This window comes from Monodelphis domestica, chromosome 8 (assembly GCF_027887165.1).
Source record: "Monodelphis domestica isolate mMonDom1 chromosome 8, mMonDom1.pri, whole genome shotgun sequence".
Taxonomy (NCBI): Eukaryota; Metazoa; Chordata; class Mammalia; order Didelphimorphia; family Didelphidae; genus Monodelphis; species Monodelphis domestica.
In genome coordinates, this window is record NC_077234.1 from 21,426,040 (window position 1) to 21,449,760 (window position 23,721).

At 41.7% G+C, this 23,721-nt stretch overlaps 1 protein-coding gene across 3 annotated transcripts in view; it reads right to left on the reverse strand.

Annotated features, from left to right (window-relative positions):
* Positions 1-23,721, reverse strand: part of IFT80 (intraflagellar transport 80) — a 99,600-nt gene that overhangs the window by 34,263 nt on the left and 41,616 nt on the right. For all 3 annotated transcript variants that reach the window (XM_056807387.1, XM_056807385.1, XM_056807386.1), the window contains 4 exons: positions 15,088-15,197; positions 11,852-11,941; positions 10,672-10,809; positions 2,267-2,446 (listed from right to left, as the gene is read on the reverse strand). In XM_056807387.1, the coding sequence (XP_056663365.1) occupies positions 2,267-2,446; positions 10,672-10,809; positions 11,852-11,941; positions 15,088-15,197 (518 nt within the window). The remainder of the gene's footprint in view (positions 1-2,266; positions 2,447-10,671; positions 10,810-11,851; positions 11,942-15,087; positions 15,198-23,721) is intronic.

Sequence of the window (23,721 nt, forward strand, 5' to 3'; positions counted from 1 at the left end):
TGGGAATTCTTATATTATAGAGAAACCATATTATCTCTCTTTTTACAAAGCACATCAAATCCTGCTTGAATGTTTTGTAAATGTTATTTTTTCTTGAAAAAAAATTATTAACCCTTTAAAACTTAAAGGATTTGAGAGCTAGAGTTATTAGCAAGGAGGTAGGAAATGAATCAGGGGCAGCTCGGTGGCATGGTGGGTAGAGTGCCAGGCCTCAGACACTTCCTACCTATTTGACCCTGGGCAAGTCTCTTACCCCATTTTTCTGGCCCTTGCCCTTCTACCTTAATAGAAAGGCAGAAAGGTTTAAAGGAAGGGGGAGAATGAAATTAATTGGTGACCACTTAGAAGCCAAATCCACAATAGAAGAGACAGGTCCTTCTCCATTCAAAGTAAAATGTTACTGATGGGAAAATGACAATAAAAAGGATTCATCCTGACCAAAGGGTCTCTCTTCTGGCTTGGGCTAAATCACACAGAACAAAAAGCCAGTTTCTTCCTTGTGCCAAGGGATGGAAGAGGGCCAGACACTTAGATTGAGAGTGTCAAGTACCAGCTGATAGTGATAGAAACTGGGGCCATTAAGGCTTTCGTAAAGCAATTCTTAATCGGGGACATATCTCTGGTAGTCTGTGAATTTAGATCAGGGAACAAATGCATTTTAAATTTCACAAATTTCTGTTTTCCTTTGCCATCCCACTTATTTTATTTTATGCATTTAAACATATTGTTCTGAGAAGGGTTCCATAGGTTTCACCAAACTAACTGCGCAAGAGGTCTAGGACACAAAAACGATGGAAACCCCTTGAAGTAAAAAGCCTATAAAAGAGAAGTAGTTCAGGGTCAGAGATAGCTTCGAGTCTGAGATGCATACAGGCCTCAGCAAAGCAAGGAAGACTGAGGGCTGGAGCTATATTTACTGAAGCCTCATGAAAACCGTCATGACTGGTAACAGTTGAAAATTAATGATAAAAGTATCAAATTGTAGTTGTTTACAAATATCTTTAATCAACAATTCAACTGGTTTTAGCAAGCACTTTTAAAGCAATCTATTATTGCAAGGCACTGAACTTTTAACTACAAAAAAGTTCTTTACAATTTCAATAGGCATATATTTTAATTGTTTTAAAAAACTGCTTATAAAAGGGAGCTAATAATCTCTGTTCATGAAGGCATTCTCCCAGGATCTGGATTTATCTGGGCATTACTTGCTTAAGTTGTAAGCCCTGAGGTGAGAGTTTAAGAGGAAATGTGAGCACTTCCAAACTCCCTAAGGCTGAGAGCCCCTGCCCTTCAGTCCCTCCCCACTGCCCAGTGCAGAATCAGCTGCCAATACACCTTAGAACTGTAGAGAATCGATGGGAGAAAGGAAGAAGGTAGCAAACCTAGACCTTGGGGCATAATACGAGGCTGGACAAATCGGTCTCCAAACGGCTCTCTTGGTCAGAAATACCTTACCTTATGCTACCGCAGTTTCTTCTCTCTATTTTGGTATGTTGTCTGAAATTCCACCAATTAGAGATTTTTATTAACAAGCATCCTTTTATAAAACTAAAAGATTCTATTTAGAAAGTTCAAAAGCCACCAGCCATTTGGAACCTAGTTTGAATTCATTTGTATGCTTTCTCTTAACCTCGAGCTGAAACAGCTCCATGGAGGGAATGGGAGTCCTGAAGGGAAAGGGAGGGAGATAAATAATTTTGGACCAGGGAGGCCACTGAGGGGCAGAGTCTGCCCATTGAGCCTATCCCACCATAGTGAGGGTTCCACAGTGAAGGGACAAGGGTCACCAAGGATACGTATCGGGGCCAGGGGAGGAGAGCAGGGGCAGGTTAATCATCTGTTCACATGAATAACTTGTAAGGAAGAAGAACTACTCTTATTGTGAAAGTGCCATGACTGGTAGACATGAGCAGAGTAAGCAAGCATATAAATCATGTAGACATCCAAACTTTGTTAAAAGAATTACAGGTAAAGGGCATTTAAAATGTCACTGCTTGTACAAAAATTTAATTGACACAGTTTTGTAGAAATCAGTCTGTTTTGTGAACTACACCAATCGTTTCATATAGGAGTTTTGCTAATTCTTAAAAAAAAAAAACAATGAGGTGCCTTCACAGTGCCTGCAGAGCCTATCTTCCTATCCTCCAGAGCCACCCACTGCTCACTGCCTTGGCCCAAGTTCTGAAGCTTTCAGTGTTAAGACCAACATCTTGGAGCAGTTCAGTAATCCAACAGTCAACAGCTCCACGTGATTCTGAGCACGTACCTGCATGGTCCTCCTTTTGGTCAAAGTGACTTCAAAGTTCTTCCACTCCCAACGCTGCTCCACCACGTGGGCAAAAACCACCTGTCCATTTCCACAAGCTCCAGCAATCTGAGTGCCATCAATCGACCAAGCAATATTGAATATGCTGCCAGTATTCGGCTTCTCTAAAGCATAGGACCACTAGAGAACACAAAACAGAAATTCTAGGAGTTAAGGGCAAGCATGGCATCATTTTATTAAAGAAATGGCCTTCGTCATGTCTGCAAGGCACTAAAATGAAAGAATCTACAAAGAAAACAGTACAAGTGCTCAAGAATTGGAAAGAACTAAAATCAGAAGGGAAACAACAAGTTGGGAAAAAATCTTCATAAAAACCTCTGACAAAGGTTTAATTACTCAAATTTATAAAGAGCTAAATCAGTTGTACAAAAAATCAAGCCATTCTCCAATTGATAAATGGGCAAGGGACATGGATAGACAGTTTTCAGATAAAGAAATCAAAACTATTAATAAGCACATGAAGAAGTGTTCCACATCTCTTATAATCAGAGAGATGCAAATCAAAACAACTCTGAGGTATCACCTCACACCTAGCAGATTGGCTAACATGACAGTTATGGAAAGTAATGAATGCTGGAGGGGATGTGGCAAAGTAGGGACATTAATTCATTGCTGGTGGAGTTGTGAACTGATCCAGCCATTCTGGAGGGCAATTTGGAACTATGCACAAAGGGCGATAAAAGAATGTCTACCCTTTGATCCAGCCATAGCACTGCTGGGTTTGTACCCCAAAGAGATAATGGACAAAAAGACTTGTACAAAAATATTCATAGCTGCGCTCTTTGTGGTGGCCAAAAATTGGAAAATGAGGGGATGCCCATCAATTGGGGAATGGCTGAACAAACTGTGGTATATGTTGGTGATGGAATACTATTGTGCTCAAAGGAATAATAAAGTGGAGGATTTCCATGTGAACTGGAACAACCTCCAGGAAGTGATGCAGAGCAAGAGGAGCAGAACCAGGAGAACATTGTACACAGAGACAAACACACTGTGGTATAATCGAATATAATGGACTTCTCCATTAGTGGCGGTGTAATGTCCCTGCACAATCTGCAGGGATCAAGGAGAAAAAAACACTATCCAAAAGCAGAGGACAAACTGAGGGAATAGAAACACCAAGGAAAAGCAACTGCCTGACTACAATGGCTGAGGGGACATGACAGAGGAAAGACTCGGAGCGAACACTCTGATGCAAATACTAACAACATGGCAATGGGTTCAAGTCAAGAACACATATGATACCAGTGGAATCACACGTCGGCCACGGGGGGGGGGGGGTGGGAGGGAGGAAAAGAAAATGATCTTTGTCTTTAATGAAAAATGCATGGAAATGATCAAATAAAATACTATAAAATTAAAAAAAAAAAAGAATTGGAAAGAAACTTACTTTTAATTACAAATTATAATACCAAGAGGAGGAACACAAAGTTTCTACAGTAAAAAACCACTGATATTAATTTTAAAATGCTGTGCTTCTCTATATTGTTTTAATTCACACTAATTCTTTAGCCAAAGTAAGGCCTAACTCATGCTAAGGGCATCTGTGGTCCAAAAGGGAAGGCTAGCAGAAACACAACTGAACAGAATTTAATCACCAAAAATGTATAAAGCAGCTACTGCTGTGGGCCACATACTGGGGGTGCCAGTCTCCTAGGGGGATACAACAAGGTCCTAAACAAATATACAATGAATGCAAAGGGACCAGCCGCTGAGAGGAGACTGGGGAGAGACAAGTCCTCTGGAAGGCAGTGACCCTTGGGGATGATAGGAGGCTGACTCTGGCCTTTGTACTCCCAGCACTTGGCACCATAGCTGACACACAGTAGGGGCTTAATAAATGCTTACCAACTGATATAAACACTAGAACAGAAGGCAGGAAAGTGAAGGACTCTATGGAATCTGCAGAGCCATTGTGTTTGCAGTGAAGCTAAGAAGGGAGTATGGCACCAAATCCTACTCCAAGCTAAGCAGTCAGCAGTAGGGAACTATTCTGAAGTCTGGGGGAGTTTGATCAAAAAAATTCATCTGGCAAGATAGGTTGGAAGGAAGGAGAGGGAAGTAGCAGGCCCTGACAGGTGAGCGGCAAGGATGGCCTCCAATATGGCAGCAGAAAGAGGAATCCAAAAGAGTGGATGGCTACAAGAAATATGGAGGACACAGTCTGAACTTCTGCTGGACCTGCCATGGTGTCTGTTTTCCTGGGAAAGGAGGGTAGGAGACAGCTATCAAACACAATGCAGGTCCAGAACTCACGAAGAGCTCACTGGCCATTGACAGGGCCAGACTAGCTGTGTCTGGAGAGGTTCATCACCAGAAGAATAGTCACATCAACTCCTCAAACTCTTTTGCCCAAACTAGGAAGAGGACAATGTTAGGGACTAGTACTGATAAAGTTCTGAGAGTTATGATACAAACACACTGATAAAATTACCAGTACTTAAAGACTCTAAATAAGTAACAGTAATACGGGATTTAGAAACTTATTTGATGTAGGAGGTAAGAGAGAAGGAAAGAAACCACAATGAAGCCAGGGTTTTGAACATGGGAAATGGTGGTTTCAGAGGCAGAAATAGAGGAGTAAACAGAAAAGAGTAGGTTCTATTTAAAATGGAAGAAAAATTCAGTTTTGGACAAAGTCAGTCTGAGCTGTCACTGGGAAGGCAGTTTGAAATGTGGGTCTGAAGAGATGAATTTGAAAACTGTCTACCTAGATGTTAAGGTTGACTTCATGGGAGTGAATGAGACAGAGAATACTGAAGGAAAAAGAATGGAAAGAGGAAGGTTTGATGGCATTAAGACCCTTGGAAAGAGTAAGAATAAGGCAGCCACATGGCATCAGAAAGGCACAGGGAAGTCAACAGACACTGATTCGGGACACAGGAAAAGTGAGACATGGGTCCCTGCCCTCAAGGTACTCACCAGCACCACAGAGCCACCATCAGGCCCTTGCACCCCCTAGGTGGCCCCAGCTTAGGTAGCTACAGGCTGCTGGGAGCAGGCTCCTGCCAGAAGCTGACTTAAGCCTCATTCTAAGGATCTCTCAAACCCACTTCATAACTGGGCCAAAAGATGCAAGTCTCTCCATATATCAAAGAGAGTGAATCAACATGGAGGGTGATCAGGGAGGGAGAAGACCAAGAAGAGCTTCCTGCAGAAGGTGGGGTTTGATTCCATTAAAAATCACTCTATGCAGAGCGAAAGGAGCAGAACGAGAGATGCAATGTCCCTGAACTGTACTATAAAGCAGTGGTCATCGAAACAATATGGTACTGGCTAAGAGACAGAAGGGAGGACCAGTGAAATAGACTTGGGGTAAATGATCTCAGCAAACTAGTGTACAATAAACCCAAAGATTCATGCTTTGGGGACAAGAATCCACTATTTGGCAAAAACTGCTGGAAAAATTAGAAAACAACATGGAAGAGACTAGGCTTAGATAAACATCTTACACCCTATACCAAGATAAATTCAGAATGGGTAAATGACAAATATAAAGAAGGAAATTATAAGTAAATTAGGTGAACATAGAATAGTATACCTGTCAGAGCTGTGGGAAAGGAAAATGAATGGCTTTGATTATATTAAATTTAAAAGGTTTTGAACAAACAAAACCAATGCAACCAAAATTAGAAGGGAAGCAACAAATTGGGAAAAAATATAACAAAACTCTCTGACAGAGGTCTAATTTCTTAAATGTATAAGGGGCTAAGTCAAATATACAAAAAAATTAAGCCATTCCCCAATTGATAAATGGGCAAGGGACATAAATCAGCAGTTTTCAAATGAAATCAAAACTATCAATAAGCACATGAAAAAGTGTTCTAAATCTCTCATAATTAGAGAAATGCAAATCAAAACAACATTGAGGTACCACCTTACAACTAGCAGACTGGCCAGTATAGCAGCAAAGGAAAGTGATAAATGTTGGAGGGGATGTGGCAAAATTGGGACACTAATACACTGATGGTGGAGTTATGAATTGGTCCAACCATTCTGGAAGGCAATATGGAATTATGTCCAAAGGGCTTTAAAAGTCTGCCTACCCTTTGAAAAGTCATGCCACTGCTGGGTTTGTACCTCAAAGATATAATAGGGAAAAATACATGTACAAAAATATTTATAACGGTGCTCTTTGTGGGGGCAAAAAACTGGAAAGTGAGGGGGTATCAATCAATTGGGGAATGGCTGAATAAATTGTGGCATCTGATGGTGATAGAATACTATTGTGCTGAAAGGAACAGTAAACTTGAGGAATTCCATGTGAACTGGAAAGACCTCGAGGAATTGATGCAGAGTGAAAGGAGCAGAACCAGGAGAACATTGTGCCATTGATCATACATTGTAGCATGATCAAATGTAACTGACTCTGCTACCAGCAGCAATGCAACGACCCAGGACAATCCCGAGGGACTCAGGAGAAAGAACTGTGGGAGCAGAAATGCAGGAAAAAAACATAGGATTGATCACGTTGTTCAATGGGGATAGGACTGGCATTTTGGCATTAAAAGATCACTCTACTGCAGATAGGAATAATATGGAAATAGGCTTGAACAATGAATCATGGATGACCTACAGTAACTGCTTGCCAGCTCAGAGAGGGGGAAGGCAAGAGGAAAGGGAAAAATCATGAATCATGTAACCATGGAAAAATATTCTAAATAAATTAATTAATCCCCCAAAAGGGAGGTTGAACAGAGTCATGAAGCAAGCCAGGGAACAGGGGGATAAGAAGATGAGGAGGGAGAACATTCTGGCAATAAGAGACAAGCAATGAAGAGGCCTGGAAATGAGAGAAGAGGGGCAACAAGCATGGGGGTCAGTGTGGAATGATGGCATGGTCACCAGTGCCAGATGGGATGGAGAAGTCAACTCAATTCCCTTCATGCATTAATTCTACAAATAACCACTGAAAGGACCCCTAGGGGCCAGGGCAAGTAGGCTTTGGAAACTTAATCTTCCCTATCAGTCTCTTCAAGGAGTTCAAACCCCCAATTTGAGAAATAGTAGATTAAACAATCTAACAATTCTGAAAACCACTCGTTTAATTTGCTTCAGCTTTCTGATTTTGATGCTTTCTAGCATAATTCATTCAAAAGTGTCAGCTATAGTTTATTTTGCCTGGCATAAAGAGTTTAGAAATATATTTAATGATTTGTTCTTCTTCCATAATTAGATCATGTGCTTAAAATTTCCGTGTGTTACAATTGAACTCTAGGGCCACAGTTTAATTATTAGGAAAATAAAGTTCTTCCCATTTTGAAGCAAATACCCAATGAAGTAATATTGTATATAACATTTTTTCCTCTTGTTACTTTTATGCATCATAACCCGAGAACAGGGAATTAAGCTATAGTTTACAATTTAAGTACATTACAATTCAAATTTCCTCTGTCATGTAATGTTTGCTTCCCAAATGTTATATAACCCTAACATTTTTCAAAATTTCGTCCTACTATACAAACTGAGCAGTCTATTTTTAATGGCCTGAATTTTACACATTAAAAAATAAAAACAAGTTAGCTAAACATTTTCCTAAAATCGCATATGCACAAACTCCTAATTATTATTAATTTACAAAATATAGTATTTAATTGAATTAAATGTCTTCAACTGATATAGTCTCAAAGGGAGGAAAAAGATATATATATGTATATATATTTCCTGATGGTTCCCAGAGGGACAATTTGCTGATTCAGCCTCATTAGACACAATGGACACAATAAAGATGTCTGAGTTGACTGCTAAAGTCAATCTGGTTTTCTTCAAATTCCTCTGATGCTAAGTGACTTTTTATGAATTATCGGGCCTCCCCTTATCTCCAAGTATTAGGAGGACTAACTCTTTTGGAAATATTAATGTTAAACATTTAAGGGTAAAAAGGGGGCATAAAAAGAAATATCTTTCAAGGCTAGTCTAATAAATTATTCTAATTTCCTTTAACAATTGTAACTTTCTTATATGTCAGAGCAAATAACGCAGGCAGGTATAATGTCAAACATCTGTAGTGACACAAGAATTTCAATAAAATCTATTTATATACATATCCCTTGTGCCTCAGAGAAACTAGGTAAAAACTGGTAAAATAATCATCATAGCTCACATGCCATAGCACCCACTATGTGCCAGGCATGGGGCTCAGCCCCTGCGGGCACTTTGAAAGAAGGCACACTTTCCATCCCTGGAGTTAAGGATGCCCCTGAGTTAGAGGGTGACATCTCCTGGCGACCAGCAGCAAATGCAGCGCTGCTCCATGAGTCCTTGCAGGCCGTGCTCACCCAGTCACTTGGAGCTCCCCAGGGCCTTCCACTGGGGCCCCATCAGGCCAGAGGGCTCCTGTTTGACTTTTATCTCCACCTCCCCAGTGGCCAGCCCAGGTCTGGCCTGTCCCTTTCTCCAGTCAGCCTCACCACCTCTGACCTGGATGATGGTCTCTCATTCTACCCAGCTGCCATGTTTACATTCCTAAAACTCAGGCCCACTCATGCCACCCTCTTCTCAGGAAGCGGCCTCAGGGAAGACGAAGCCCCCATGTGGCTTCTAGAGCCTTTCACAGGCCTGCTCCCGCCTCTCTTCCCAGAATCCTGCCATTCCCCCTCAGTCCTCGCTCCCTTCTCCACCTCTGGGGGCTCCTTTCTTGGTACTGATTGGATCTCCATCTCCATGGCATCGGCAGAAGGCCAGAAGTGCCCTGAGGGCAGGCGCTCTTTGGTTCTTCTCCAGCAAAGTCCCAGGCCACAGAAGGTGTCTAATCAGTGGTGGAGGGAAGCTGCCTCCTCCAGAAACCCTGAGATGTAGGAAATGCCACCCATCTACTCCTTCTCCATCCTGCCTGGGGAAGTAGATCTTTCTAAACCCTGAGGGCAGATCAACATGTCAGAATCCCTTGGCAGAAGGCTAGGACTTTGGAAGGAGCAACAAGCCTACACCCGAGGAAGGAGAACGAATGGCCACGGACAGTGCACCACAAACTCAAGGGCCTGGACAGGATAATCACGGGGGCAGAGTGAGCCTCTGAAAGATGCAGCCTCAGAGAAGGGCTCCTGGAGAGGGAGGGGGGCCTTCTGCTCATCACATCCACTTCTCTCATTTTACACACAAGCAGGGTGAACCCCAGAGAGGTCCGGCCATTGGCTAGGGAGAGCCAAGCAAGCCCGAGTCTGCGCCTGAGCCCACGCCAAGACCCTTGTCTCTAGGATACAGCTGCTGCCTCTTCTGGGCATGTGTCTCCTGCCTCCCTGAGCATCACTGGGATTCTCCTGTACTTTTATAATTAAGCATGTCACCGAGATTCTCACGTTATCCACATTGAAATGCCATAAGTTCTTTAATCTGAAGGCAACTTTAGAGTTAATCATTTTATTAATTTACTACAAAATCTTTCTTTACTGTAATAAGCCATTTGAATTGATGCAAGACACAATGTATACAATAAAAAAACAATAAATGGAAAGAACAAAAAAAGAGGAAGCCAAATGCTGCATAACGTCATTCTTCTGTGGTTAAATAAGAATTTCAACCACTTGGGGCCTAAGCAAAACTGGAATTTGTAAAAACTGGTTAAATGATAAAAATATCTGACATGCATAAAGCACCTACTATGTGCCTGGCACTGTGCCAAGCGCTTTATAATTATTTTCCCCTTTGATCTTCACAACAGCCCTGGGAGGTGGTTTTGTAAAAGTATGTATTTTCCATCACTACAGTTTTAAACTTAAGGAACTTCTGGAGTTCTTGAACAAGAATTGAGAAAAGGCACCTCACTGCAGAGCTGGGGGAACAGGGGGCGGGGGGACCAAGAGCATGGAATATTGCATATGTTGTCAGACATAGACAATATGGGGGTCATTCTTGCTGAATTGCTTTTTTTCTTTAAACCCCGAGACAGAGTGGCTCACTGGTAGGATACTCAGAAAAGAATATAATATGAAAATATTAGACAGAAATAAAAACAAGATGAAAGAATAAAAAATCTTTACAATGAAAGGAATTGCCTTAAAATGGGATTACACTTTTTAAAGGAATAAATGGGCTTTCTGCATGGATCTAGTCATGAATTCTGAGTAATCATTCCTTTTAACAAATGGCCTTTAAGGATGGCCTTCATAATTAAACATGTTCAAAGTGAAATATTTCCAGAAAGGCAAATACTTGCAAATGTTCCCTATTCCTAAAACTTTAAAGATCTCACATGGTTCCATAGAGTCTAGAATTCAATAAAGCATCAAATTAAGAAATCCAACCAGATGCACGCACTAAAAATGTCTTCCAGCCTTCCATATTTTATGCATCATCAAGAAATGTATGTGACAGTATGCCTGTGGTTTGTCAGAAGTGTAGCTTACCCCTGTTTTATCACATAAGCGTAAAGTATGAAATGATCCCACAGCAAATAACTCTCCATCCGGAGCCCAGGCCACCGAGGTAATAGGGTGCTCATGAGGCTGTGAGCTGTACAGCAGGCGGCCATAACTATCCCAAACCTAGAGAAACAAAAACAAAGTCAGTTTTTTTCAATTAACACCCTCCTCCGCCCCTGTCATTACAAATGTAAGTGCTATTCAGTAAGCTATAGAATAAAGCTCTAGAAACAGTTTTCTTCTTTTTATGAAACTCACATTTATCAACAGATTTTACAGCACAAATAAGAAATATGCAGGGAGAGCCAACTATATTGGGAATGTTCAAAAAAGTACAAATGTCAAAAACAACACAGCAAATGTTTCATATACTGTGGACGTAGAAACACAGAAGAAAAACATCTGTCTGATCACATGGGTCAATGGGGATAGGATTGGAGATGTAGAACCTAAATGATCACCCTAGTGCAAATATCAATACCATGGAAATAAGTCTTGATCAATGACACATGTAAAACCCAGTGGAATTGCACATTGGCTACAGGAGGGGGAGGGAGAAGGGGAGGGAAAGAACATGAATCATGTAACCATGGGAAAGCATTCTAAATTAATTAATTAAATAAAAATAGAAATATTTCATATAAACTTAGCTATTATTGAAGAATGAAAGCAATCTTGGAAGAAAAGAAAGTCCCTTTAAATTTGGTTAAAATCTTTTTTTTAATGTTCAGTTTATGACTTAAAACTTTTATTTCTCTTACTTAATAAGAACTCTGTCAATGGTGTATTTTGATTACTTTCTCTCTAATGTATACATAGTCAGTCTTCTCCCTAACACATTTATTCTTGTCAAAAGCTAAAGGTTTCCTTATATTTACTGTCTCGGTGGATTTGACTTTAATAACGCGAATGTACTGATTTAAACAGTAACTAAAAATGGAAACAGTAATTACATCGCTATTTTATTAAGCCAGTGTCTACGTCAATAAGATTGTGAATATGAATTGGGCATTTTGAGAGGTGCTACTACAGCAGGGAAGAGAAACTCACTCAATTATTAAACTTACAAGGGATGGTTAAAGTTAGGGACTTTGAGGAGGTTTTTATGTGCTAAATATATTTCTATATTAAAACTTCGAATCTGATGAAGCTCAGGGTTACCCACCTTATATTTACAGTCTTCCCCAGCAGACAGGATAAGGTCATTGACTGAGTTCCAGTCCACTTTTAAAATGATTCCATCATGAGCTTTCCACTAAGGGGAAAAAAATAAGAGATTTGGAACTTTAAGAAAAAATGTGATGGAGAGCTTCAGAATGATGGCTATTTTGTAGTAGATTAGTCATCTTGCTAAAGGAAAAGAGGGAGAAAAGAACAAACCCCCTCCCTCGCTCCCTCCAGTCCTCTTCCATCCATGCCCACCATGCTACAGTCCCCATTTGTTAAAAGCTGTCACCTGCTTCAGAATGCTGATTCATGAGGTGCCCACCATATGGGCAACCTGGATCAGACCCTACAGGGTTTTAGTCTCTAGAATAGGTCCAGGAGGAATGACTAGATCAAAGGCGCTGCCTTCTGTGGGTGACAGGGCAAGCCACTTTTGAGCCCCAAATCACTTGAGTAGAGGAGCGCCTCCAAATGACGCCAGTGACCACAAACTGCCAGGACTGCTATGGTACTTGTTTTCTGAAAGTACTAGGATAAGCAGGGGTGGAAAGGGAGAAGTACGGAATCATTTTTTAGATTCTCCTACAGATAACTTGTAGGCAAGTCAAAGAAATGCAAAAAATAAAGGACCAATGTTTCTTTCTTCAGGATGGCTTCTATGGGCTGGACACATCCCCCTTCTACCACTAGTTCAAGTGACAAAACGGACAGCAACTGCTGGGCCCAGGCCAAAGAGAGGCTTCCTTTGTCAGAGGGATACCAGCCCCCAGACCAGGCATGTCTGCCCTCATGGGCCTCCTCTTCTCTCTCCTCTGAGAGGTCAATCACCCAAGCCTCAGGATTCATTTTCTATACGGCTTTGCTTTCTCTTTGCCTTGTTTCTGAGTGTAACCCCCTCATTTGCCTTTCTTCTTCTTTGCTATCTCTTTTTTAACCTCAGGCCTCTGGGTGTCACGCCAACCAACCAGGGTCTAGGAAAGATATCACCATTCTTCTTGCACGAACATTCATGTGGTAAACATTTTTAGGATGAAGGAGTGTAAAGTAGTTATCTCAATGGCACAGGCCATAAGTTTGCACGTTTATATTTTCCCTAAATAATCTATGTGCGTTTCCGTCTCATGGAATCAAGAAACAGCTTGTCTCTTTCAAGATTTGTGCTTTCTTGGGGTTCAGCCTTTGAAAAGTGCCCTTTTGCCACCTATCAGGTCCTCAACAATGATCCACAGAGGAAGCTGGGGAGACCCCACCCTTCAGCTCCGTAACGGCTCATCTGGCTCCTTGGTCTGAGCCTCCTTCTCCTGCTGGTTCATCCACTCAAACACTGTCCTGCTCATGAGCACACAGCCAGGATGGGTCATGAAGTAAAATTCGAAGCGAGGTCCCCTTGGTCCGCCGTCAGCCCTCTAGCTATTATTACCTCATAGATCCGGGAGTCCCACAAGTCTTAGCGCAATCTTAAGCGTTCGTCACTCCAGAAGGGCTTCAATAGTGCCATGTTTCCCTTTAGATTTCACCCTAAGCCCGTCTTGTCCTGCACAGAGCTCCACAAAAACCTTCCTCGGCTTCTGCTCGGGGACTTTGACAGCAGCCTACCAAGAGGAGGCAGAGCACGGGGGAGTCTGAGGCGGTGCACGCTAACAGGGTGCCCGTCTAATTAAAACTTAAAATGCGTCCTTCAGAATCAACAAAATCAAATGAGTAGGAAAACGTTTAGTTAATGAAAATTTTCTTTTTTCTACAAACCTATAGCATGTACTTCTAGAGTGACTAAAGCTTCGAGCTGCAGTAAGCTCCTGAGGACGCCCACACGAGCCAGCAGCCTCTCCCTCCACAGTCCCTGTACTTCGGAATGCCAGGGAGAAGCCCACTTGGGTCCTACCAACACCTGCTGATCTCAAGTCCCCAGGCAGCCCCCCAGCATCTTTTCACTAGGAAATCCAGCTTCCATGGAGCTCAGTGCTGCTCTGGGATACAGCCAGGCAGAACAGAGAAAAGACTGACCGGCTGGCTTCCAAGCACTCTCAGGCACCGGCGCCTTAGGGGTCTACTACCGGAGAGCAGGAGCAAACGCCAACAGGGCCACCATGGTCATAGTCTACCATGACTGGCACACAGGAGCTTGCCCTCCTTGCACTGGCATGGCCAGCCTCTAACCAGCTTAGTCTCCTGCTCCCCTCAAAGCCTTGGCCATGGGCCTCTGTTAGAGAGCAAACACTGGAAAATGAACATGTTTTAACCCTTAGCCTCTGTCTTAGCATCGATACCAAGTATTGGTTCCAAGGCAGAAGAGTGGGAAGGGGTGGGCGATTGGGGTTAAGTGACTTGCCCAGGCTCACAAAGCCAGGAAGGGTCTTAGGCTAGATTTCCTGACTCCAGGCCTGGCTCTCTTTCCACTGAGCCGCCTCACTGCCTCCCAAAATGAATATTTTAAAAATTGAATGTTTAACCTATGATGCGTATAATAAACTGTCAGACTAGCTAAATTTCCCAACATTACCTATAGGGAGAAAATGGGAAAACAAAAAATATGGTCCTCATCATAAATGAATATGTTAATGATACAAAACAATTTTCTCAAATAAAATCATATTAATAAAATGTGGCCTACATTTCCCTCAAAGCCCATCTTCCATGCATTTATTTACATCGATACTGCACGAGGCCTGCCTTATCGCCCCCATTTGCTCGTGTCTCCTCCTCTTGCTGGGGACAAATTTGCACTTATTTACTTCTTCCTGAGGCAGCAAACGAGTGAGGGTGAGGGACGGTGCCTGCCTCTGCCTCGGTGCCTCGGAGGCTAGCACTGTGTTCCCTTGCTGACGCTGTCCCTGGGGTGATATTACAGGACACGGACATCACACAACACACTGCCTCCTGCGGCCAGAGTGCTCACATCAAATCATACGGAATGACAAGGACGATGGCACGTAGGAAATTTCTTAAGCAAGTTTATTTTGCCGCGTCCTAACTCCTGCCTATATATTTAAATTCCCATTGTGCCAAATTGTGAGAATTTTGTGAGCTGAAACACAATTTGGTTGTACTTTACTACCATAACGTTAGCTGGCACAAGAGAAAAACACAGTCAGCAAAAAAGGCCACTAAATTATTACAAGAAAGCATCCCTCGATGTAAAGAGACCACCCAGAAGGACTCGAAAGGACAGCCTCTGGCCTTTTGCCCAGTAGTTTGGTCAAGTCCTTCCTGTGAGGGTGCGATTATCTAAAGTACCTGTAAAATTTTAGCATTTGGCTGAAGAGGTTTAATAATCAGCTGCTTCCCTGCTGTGTAAAGGACCTTTTCTGAATCAGGGCCCCATGCCACGGAGTAGACTGGAGTGCCTGGAAGAAGACAGAAAACAGCTTTGGTTAATGGCCATAAAACAAGACTCCTCATGCCTGTGATCTGTACTCCTGCCATTTCTCCGTCCCCTTTCGGAGTGGCTCTGCTCTACTTTTGACATGGAGCACGATCTGCCCCCCTGCATCTGGCAGATGACACAAGTCTGGGGGACTCCAATTTGGCTCAGAGAGTTTCTAATGAATTCCTAATTTAATTGAGATTCCTCATGAAGCTTTGTTGAAATTAAATGATGCTCTGTTTGATGAGAATCCAAAATATGCTGCTGGAATGACTGTCCGTCCATTGCCTCCTCCCCACACAGCGCAGGGAGTGTTGACTTTCCAGCTGAATTCTCCTGTAAAAAAAAAGCCACTTGACCAAAGCTCCCTGAGAGGTCAGTTCTCTTGTGGCCACTGCTTTGGGTGGCATGGGGCAGCAGGACTTCACCCAAGCCACGGCTCAGCTGCTTCCTCCCTATGTCCACACCCAATGCCTTAGCTGCTGCTTTAAATACACCAGAGAAGAGTTTGCGCCCCAGAGCTCTACCTCTTAGGGTTTTGGAGAGGGGTGGGGGAGAAGGTCTCAGGGTCTTCCCAGGATTTCTGATTGAGGCTGTTGTTTGGGAGTCCCCTGATTCAGCACAGATGACTTCTATTTCTTCTCAGTGGAGGTTTTAGGATGGTACCTCACATGAAAGGCCTTCCAAAGTCCTCCCTGGCCCCTTCCTACCCTCCCAGGCCTGTGCGTTAGGGACCCTGGTCTCCACCACTGCTTGCGCACATGATCCTCCATTACATGCACTGTCTCCCTGGCCAGCCTCAGCCCCGGTGCCATCTCCTGGGAGAAGTCCTTCCCGGGACCCTTTCATGCTAGGGCCTCCCCCATTCTTGCTGCACTATCATGTATGGGCCAGTTAGCCACATGCCACCTCTCAGATCGGCAGGGCTGTGTGGGTTCACTTTCTACCAGATCCCCAGCGCTATCACTTTGTATATTTGGTTGGAATTGAAATGTAGGCAGAGCTAATTAAATAAACCAAGAGACTGGGGTGATTTTAAAATATATATGTATATAAATATCCCATTTAGTGGAAGGATGTTGTGAAGATTGGATTTAGCTATCTCCTGATTGTAACAATGAAGATACTTAGCTCTTCCTTTATTGGGAAGATTGAATTGTAATCCACAATCTATGTTTAGATTTTAATCCCCAAAAGTATTAACTCAATATTTAAATTAGACCTACCCATTTTAACTACAAAAAGGAACTAACTACTAAAGGTGGATCTAACAAAAAAAGGTAAGATCTAACCAAAAAAAGGTGTGAACACCCATTTCATGCATTGAGTGGGAGGTCTGTGACCTATGTGTGAAAGAGTGGGCAGTCCTGGAGATGAGCGTCTGCTGTGATTGGTAGATGTGAAATTTAGGGGAGGTGACACAAGAGAAAAAGATCTTTAAATAGAGGACCACAGAGGCCAGATAGGTCGATATAGATCCTCTGACTCTGAGTTAGACTGAAAGAAGAATCAGTCACTCAGAGTTGGACTGGAAGACAGACACTTGAAGAGAGACTGGAAGACAGACACTCAGACTTGGAGTGAAGACACTTGGCTATGGAACTGGACCCCTGGAGGAGCTCTTGCAGGAGACCTCGGACTGCTTTTCCTTTTAGATGGTCACCATGGTGAGTGAAAGACTGACTTAGTTTCCTTGCCCTTTCTGGAGGTATGAACCTCCAAGAAAGGCCCATCATCTTGAGACTCCTTTTCCCTGATTAAGATCTTAGAATTTCTACCTGGCTCAGAGGAAGCCAGAGTTTTCTCTCTCTCTCTCTCTCTCTCTCTCTCTCTCTCTCTCATTCCTTAATATCTTCTCTCTATTGTAAACAAACTACCATAAATTCCAATTTTACTTTAGTAAGTCATTTTGGGATTTAGAAATTAAATCCCTGGCGACCACACGTTTAAATATTCAGAGTCCAACCATAAAAAATTTAACAATGTCCAGCATCAGGCTGGCTATTTTTTCTCCACAGGCTACCTTTGCTACCTGCAAATCAAGAGGCCAGTTCAAAGAACTACACAAAATATCTAAAACCTTAAGTCTGTTATATTTATAAAACTGGGACTCTGGGAATTGTCCAGAACTCTCTAATGATTACAAATATGAATATGAAGTCAGGAAAACAATTTTCTCTTATGCACCAATACTTCTAAAATTTCTTTACTTTTTGTTAAAATGATAGTTTTTGTGTCTTTCTGGCCAAATTACAAGACTACTGTTCAACGTGGGCTAATCACGTGGAGGATTTGGCCGATGACTGAATCAACAAGGAAGAGAATTTAATAAGACAAAGGCTTTTAAGCTGGCACCTTGCCTCTCCCCCCTCCCATTTCCCCCCTCTTCATTAACCACCTCTTTTCTACAGCCATAAGGCCAATTCAAATATAGGGGAAAAAACCTGAACCTACAGATTTTGAAGCCCCCAAAAGCTATCTTGCTTGTGGACCCTGAAGCACACTCCATCTTAAAATGTTTCCCTAACAATTTTAGGATTCATTCACCCAAATTCTTTTCCTCCAGCTTTCTGGCCTTTTCCAATCTAATAGTGTACTGGTTGCTCTATAGGTTGTTGCCATTCCACTTTCTAATCATTCAGTTAACTACATCGCTTCCTTCCATAACAACAATAGTGGATTAGATGTAGAACACTACTATATACAATGTAAGTTATTCTTCACAAACAGAATACAACAGCTCTCTGAAAGTACAAAGAGACATTCCATTAGAAGAAATAAAAATGTATCCCAAAGTAGGCATTTGTTAAAGTTGGTTTCTATATCTAATAAAATGTTGACGTTGTATGCCCATCATTAAGATGGACCATTAGCTGGAAGAATTTCCAAGCCAAAAATGATTAGTTCAACCAATCTGCCCCATTGAATGTAGTTTTCTGGCTAAAACAACTGAAAATTCTCTGACTTACATGACTCACTCTTCAAAAAGTATGGAAAAAAAAGTGACTCAGAGCAATTAATTTCACAGTCATCTCAGATTGAAAGAAGATTCCTGGAGAGGATAGGTAATGGTAGAAGGGTGGATGGAATGAAGTCAAAAAGAAAGTGATATGGTAGATAGAAGAAGAAGTTAGTGGAATAAAAAAAAAGAAGAGAATTAGGAAATGTATGCATAATTTTGGGTCAACTCCTGTCAAAAAACCCTATGAACTGAGAATGGTTTTTACATTTTAAAATATAATTATTGTTCAGTCGTTTTTTCAGTAATGTCTGACTCTTAACAACCCCATTTGGGGTTTTCTTGGCAAAGATATGGAATAATTTGCCATTTCCTTATCCAGCTCATTTTACAGATGAAGAAACTGAGGCAAATACAGTTAAGTGACTAGTACAGCATCACATAGCTAATAAGTGTCTGAAGCCATATCTGAAGCCATGAAGATGAATCTTTCTGGCTTCAGACCAGTCACTGTACCACTTACCTGCCCCTTTAAATGCAATAAAAGTTAAAAAGTATAAAAACTATTCTAATTCAAGGGCTATACAAAACCAGGCAGGAGTCAAGAGACAAAGACTGAATTGGAAACCTAGTGAAATGATTTGAAATAGGCCTCAGTTCGATAAATCACATTATATGATCTTCCTAAAATCTTTCATACTAGGAAAAGGAAGAAAATCTGTCATTTGCCACCACAGCAGCCCTTCCTTTTCTATTTAACAGATTTGTTCTGCTTGACACACAAATTGGGAAGGAAGGCCTGGAGCTAAGCTGGCTCTCAAAGAGAAGGTGCCAATGAAGATTCCATTCTGTAAGACTTCCCAGAAAATACAAACCAATGGTTCAGATATTTAAAATGTAGTGTTTGCATATAAAATTAGATGAAAAGAAAACCATTAAACTGTTTCATGGTAGACAAACACGTACTTTTGAACATCAGGCCAGGTGCTCCGCCACAGGCCTAAATTCTGTGTTGACAAAAGCACGTGAACAAAGGAGTTCATCAAACACATCCCCTATGAGGGACCCAATGTGAACCGAGCCCTTTGGCTGGGCCAGGTGTGGGAAATCTAATTCGGCTTTGACAGGGACTCTGGCTCTGGTCAGCCATGTCACCATTTCCCTAGTTCACAAATTCCTAGCAGTAACACTTCTTTTCTTTTATGACATTATGAGAATTAATTTCATTATTACAAATCTTGGGGGGGGGAAATATGTTCTGAGTAGAAGGTCCTATCAAAGCAGAGGTAGGAAAGCAAAGAGCCTGCAGAGGAAAAAGCTCTCCGATTTTGTTAGGACACTGCCACCACCTTCCCTCTACTGGAGCACCAGGATCAGCCCTCATTGACCTTTATGTGGAAGGGGAGACACTCTGGCTCCCAAAGCTTACTGTAGCCATCAGACAACTTCCAAAGACCTTTCAGGAAAGCACTGGCCAAATAATCATGTTAAAAACTTAAAATTTCCAGTGTGCTTCCCTGACAAGAAATCTGTGAATTGGAGAATTACCCCCATTTTCCAGATAAGAAATCTGAGGCTCAGAAAGCATGAGTCACTGGCCTCTGACTCTCTCCCTCTCTCCCTCTCTCCCTCTCCTCTCCCCTCCCCCACAGTAAGGAGATGTCAGAATTGGGTCTTCTCACTCCCCACTTATTGTTCTTTCCATTAGCTCTATTAGCATGCTAAGACAGTGAGAGGTTTTTAGGTGAAAAAGAGAGACACTACAAAGATCATTCTAATTTGATGCAATTTGATACTTTAAGAAATCGACCCAATTTGTCTTAAAAGGTCATATTCCCAATTTCTCAAAATCATATGCTGCAAAAATGATCAAATTTTTATATTAACTCATTATTGGTTATAGATGTCAGACATCTGTCATTTTGAGGGAAAAATTCTCAGCATAAGGCATTAACTTTTTTGTGATTTTTTTTGGGGGGGGCAGGTATTAGGAATATTTTTGATTTACGTTCCATTTGGTTGAGACACTTAACTAGAGCTTGTTTTTCTAACTTGGTACACTAAAATCATGTGACCTTTTTGACATTTTTTAAGAAACCACATGCACCTGGGGTTGAGTTAAATGTCAGACCCTTATCTCTCTGTAAAACAAATTATCTAAATTCTTTCAACCTGTAGAAGACATTTTAAACCACAGGAGTGGAGGCAAGAAATGTATTTCAGTTGTTTTAAGGAAGTACATAGCTCAAATAGACTGTGTTTTTCACATTCGCACTATAAAGATAAAGCCCCCCACTTTTTCAGTTTTATGAGATCTGAAATGAACCATTTACTATTAAACATATATAATGAAACATACCGTGAGGAACTTTTCGATCTTTAATACAATATCCTTTCTTATGTACCAGCTCAACAATGCAATAAATATCTATTTATCCCAGTGCCTTTAAGCAGGACATGCTCAGTAAGTGTTCACTGACTATTCAGAATCCAAAGAATCAGAAATTCAAGTAACCAGAATTTTATTCCTAAAATTCTACTTTAGTTTTTTTAAAAGTCTCAAAAATAAGAATTTTTATTTTTTAAAAGATGGATTTTAAGCAACTTCTTCAGTATAACTCATGCCAGTCTCCTCTGCCTTTTCCATCTCTAGTAATTCCAGTACACTCCTAACACTGACCCTGGACACTTGGAGACCTTCTACCATCAAAGGAAACGTTCATTTCCTCACCATTAAAATGAAAGGATGAATATGCCTTATACGGAACCGAGGTTTCATGGTTATATAATATTAGTGGAACTAGAAAACCTTCTTTGAAAGCTGGAAATCCCTGTGTGAAATCCATAAGGACAAGGATTAGGACTAGCACCGGGACTTCCCTGATCTAGCCAACTCCCAAGTGAGGAAAACGCCTCTACCGATGTAGGTCAGTCAGCATCTTCTCTGCAATTCTTGATCTTAGAGGACTCCCTAGAACACAGCAGGGCTGAGACTTGCCTGGGGTTGTACAGCAGGCATGTGACTGTTAATATAATAATTATGGAATGATAGTGAAATTACATAGGAGCAAAATAGCCTTTTAGAGTTTTCCTCAGCTCTTATAATCCCAGAATTCTTCACTAAAGGTTTTACTATACGTTTTCATAAATGTCCATCTCACTAGAGGTAATGATAGTATTATATTCGAGTGTTACTAAGAAGTCATGAGGCCAGGGGCCTAAAGTGAGAGAAGAGCGACCCTGCTACCTCACAAGGACCCTTAAGCCCAGGTTTTGATTCTCTTTCCCAATAGCCAGCCCCATGCAACACCGGTGCGGGCTTTCCAAAGCTGCCATCTTCCTGTTTCCTGGGCTCCCTCTTCTTAGCTGAAGTTGCCTCTAAAGAAGGACTCACTCTTTCAGGTTAAAAGGACTTTTTAAATCCAGACTTTTGATCCCTGCCCCCATCAAGACTGTCAATTAGCTGTCTGAGGGCACATCAGACTAGAGAAAGGATCTGAATACAAGTCTTCCAGCTATCACACCAATTACCTCGCCAAGAGAGACTGAGGACAGGCAAACATACTGAGAATGGGAAGCACCTGGAGCACAATCAGAACTGGGAAGGGGAAAGGACTTACATAGAAGAGAATTTGTGAACAAAGTCCTAGGTCTGGTCTGAAGCCAACCACAGGACTGGAAAAACTGTCCCTACTTCATTAACTTCCCAGTCATTTATTTCTCCATCCTTTGGAGTCCGGTGTCACTGAAATTGTTCTCTTCAAGGCCACCAATGATCTTTTAAATGGTTAAATTGTCACCTTGCTTAAAACCTAGTTGTCCTCCTCCCCATCCCTCCTGGACACTCTCCTCCTGAATCTTCCTGACATGCTCTGTCCTGGCTCTCCTCATAATGGTCTAAGGTCTCCTTTGCAGGACCACAATCCATGTCCCACCTCAATGTGTGGGCTCTGTCCTAGGGCCTTCTCTTTTCTCTGTGACTTCTCTCAATGATCTCATCTGCTCCCATGGGCTAAACTACTACCTGGTATATGCCGATGACGCTCAAATCTATATGTCTAACACTGATGATATAGGTCAGTTCTGCCAAATTGTTTTTCCCCTCTATATTATTCTTTGTTATAAAGAATGTGATCAGGAGAGATAAGTGGGAGGAAAACACTGAGAAATGTGGGTGATGTAAAAGCAAAAGAAAACCATCACAATTTATTTTTAATATGTTAAAGTATGCTATTACACACCAGACATAATAAGTTGCTATATGTCCCCTTGAATTATGAGACTAGCTCAAAAAATGTTATTTCTTCTTGATTCCATTTCTACAATACCTCACCATTGATCCCTCCTTTCTACACCCACACTTGTTAACATGGACCTCAACAGTTGTAAGAGCCACCTTACAGCTCTTCCCACCCCTACTACTAGCCCACTCCTCATCCACCCTTCACCACTACCAGAAAGTTCTTTCTAACAAGTAGATCAGGGTATGTCACTTTTCTGTTCAAAAACCTTTAGTGGTTTCCTACTGCCTCTCAAATAAAGTTCACATTTCTTTGCCTGACATCAATGCCCTTTCACAAGATGGTGCCGCCCCCCATTTCCTTATCCTTATCTCATATTATGCCCCTGTATACACTTTACACTTTAGCCAGCCTAGATAATCCTCTGAAACTTCCCCTCCCTACAAAGTATAAACCACTTCCATGCAATCTCAAGTTGTTTTCCTGTGTCTAAAATGATCTCTCTCCAAAATCACTTGTAAAACTCCTGGGCTCTCTTCTCTCCTCATTTTACACCATGTCATTTGGTGATCACATAAGCTCCCATGGTTCCAATATCATCTCTACAGAGATGACTCAGATATATTTGTCAAGCCCTAAGTTCTCCCCCCACCCTCCACTATCATATCTCTAACTAATCATAATCTCATTAGCTATCTCAAATTGGAGATCCAGTAGACAAACTCAACATATCCCTAGTTGGACTCATAATCTTCCCCAAACCTCCCTCTCTTCCTAACTTCTCTATTATTGTCAAGGGAACCATCCAGTCACTCAGGCTCACAACTTGGGCGTTATCCTCAACTGTCATTCTCTCTCATCCCATATATCCAATCTGCCTTCTTTGAAGCATTCCCACCATCCACTTGTCTTCACTTCTTCACACATGGTGCTGAATAAAGGTGAAGAAAATCACACAACTACCCTGACTTGGTCCACTATAATTTTTTGTTATTCATCTGGGCCCTCGCTGCTATTTGGCAATCCTACTATATACCTACATTATCAATTCACTATCCATCCCACTTACCACAGGGTTTTTCATCCCTTCTCAAATGTACCATGGCTCTCCCTTCCTGACCCTTTCAGCTGAAAACTTTGTCTCTGATTTTTTTAAAATTTTAAACCCTTAGTTTCTATCTTAGAATCAATACTATGTATTGGTTTTAAGGCAGAAGAGTGGTAAGGGCTAGGCAATGGGGGTTAAGTGACTTGTCCAGGGTCACATAGTAAGGATGTGTCTGAGGTCACATTTGAACCCAGGA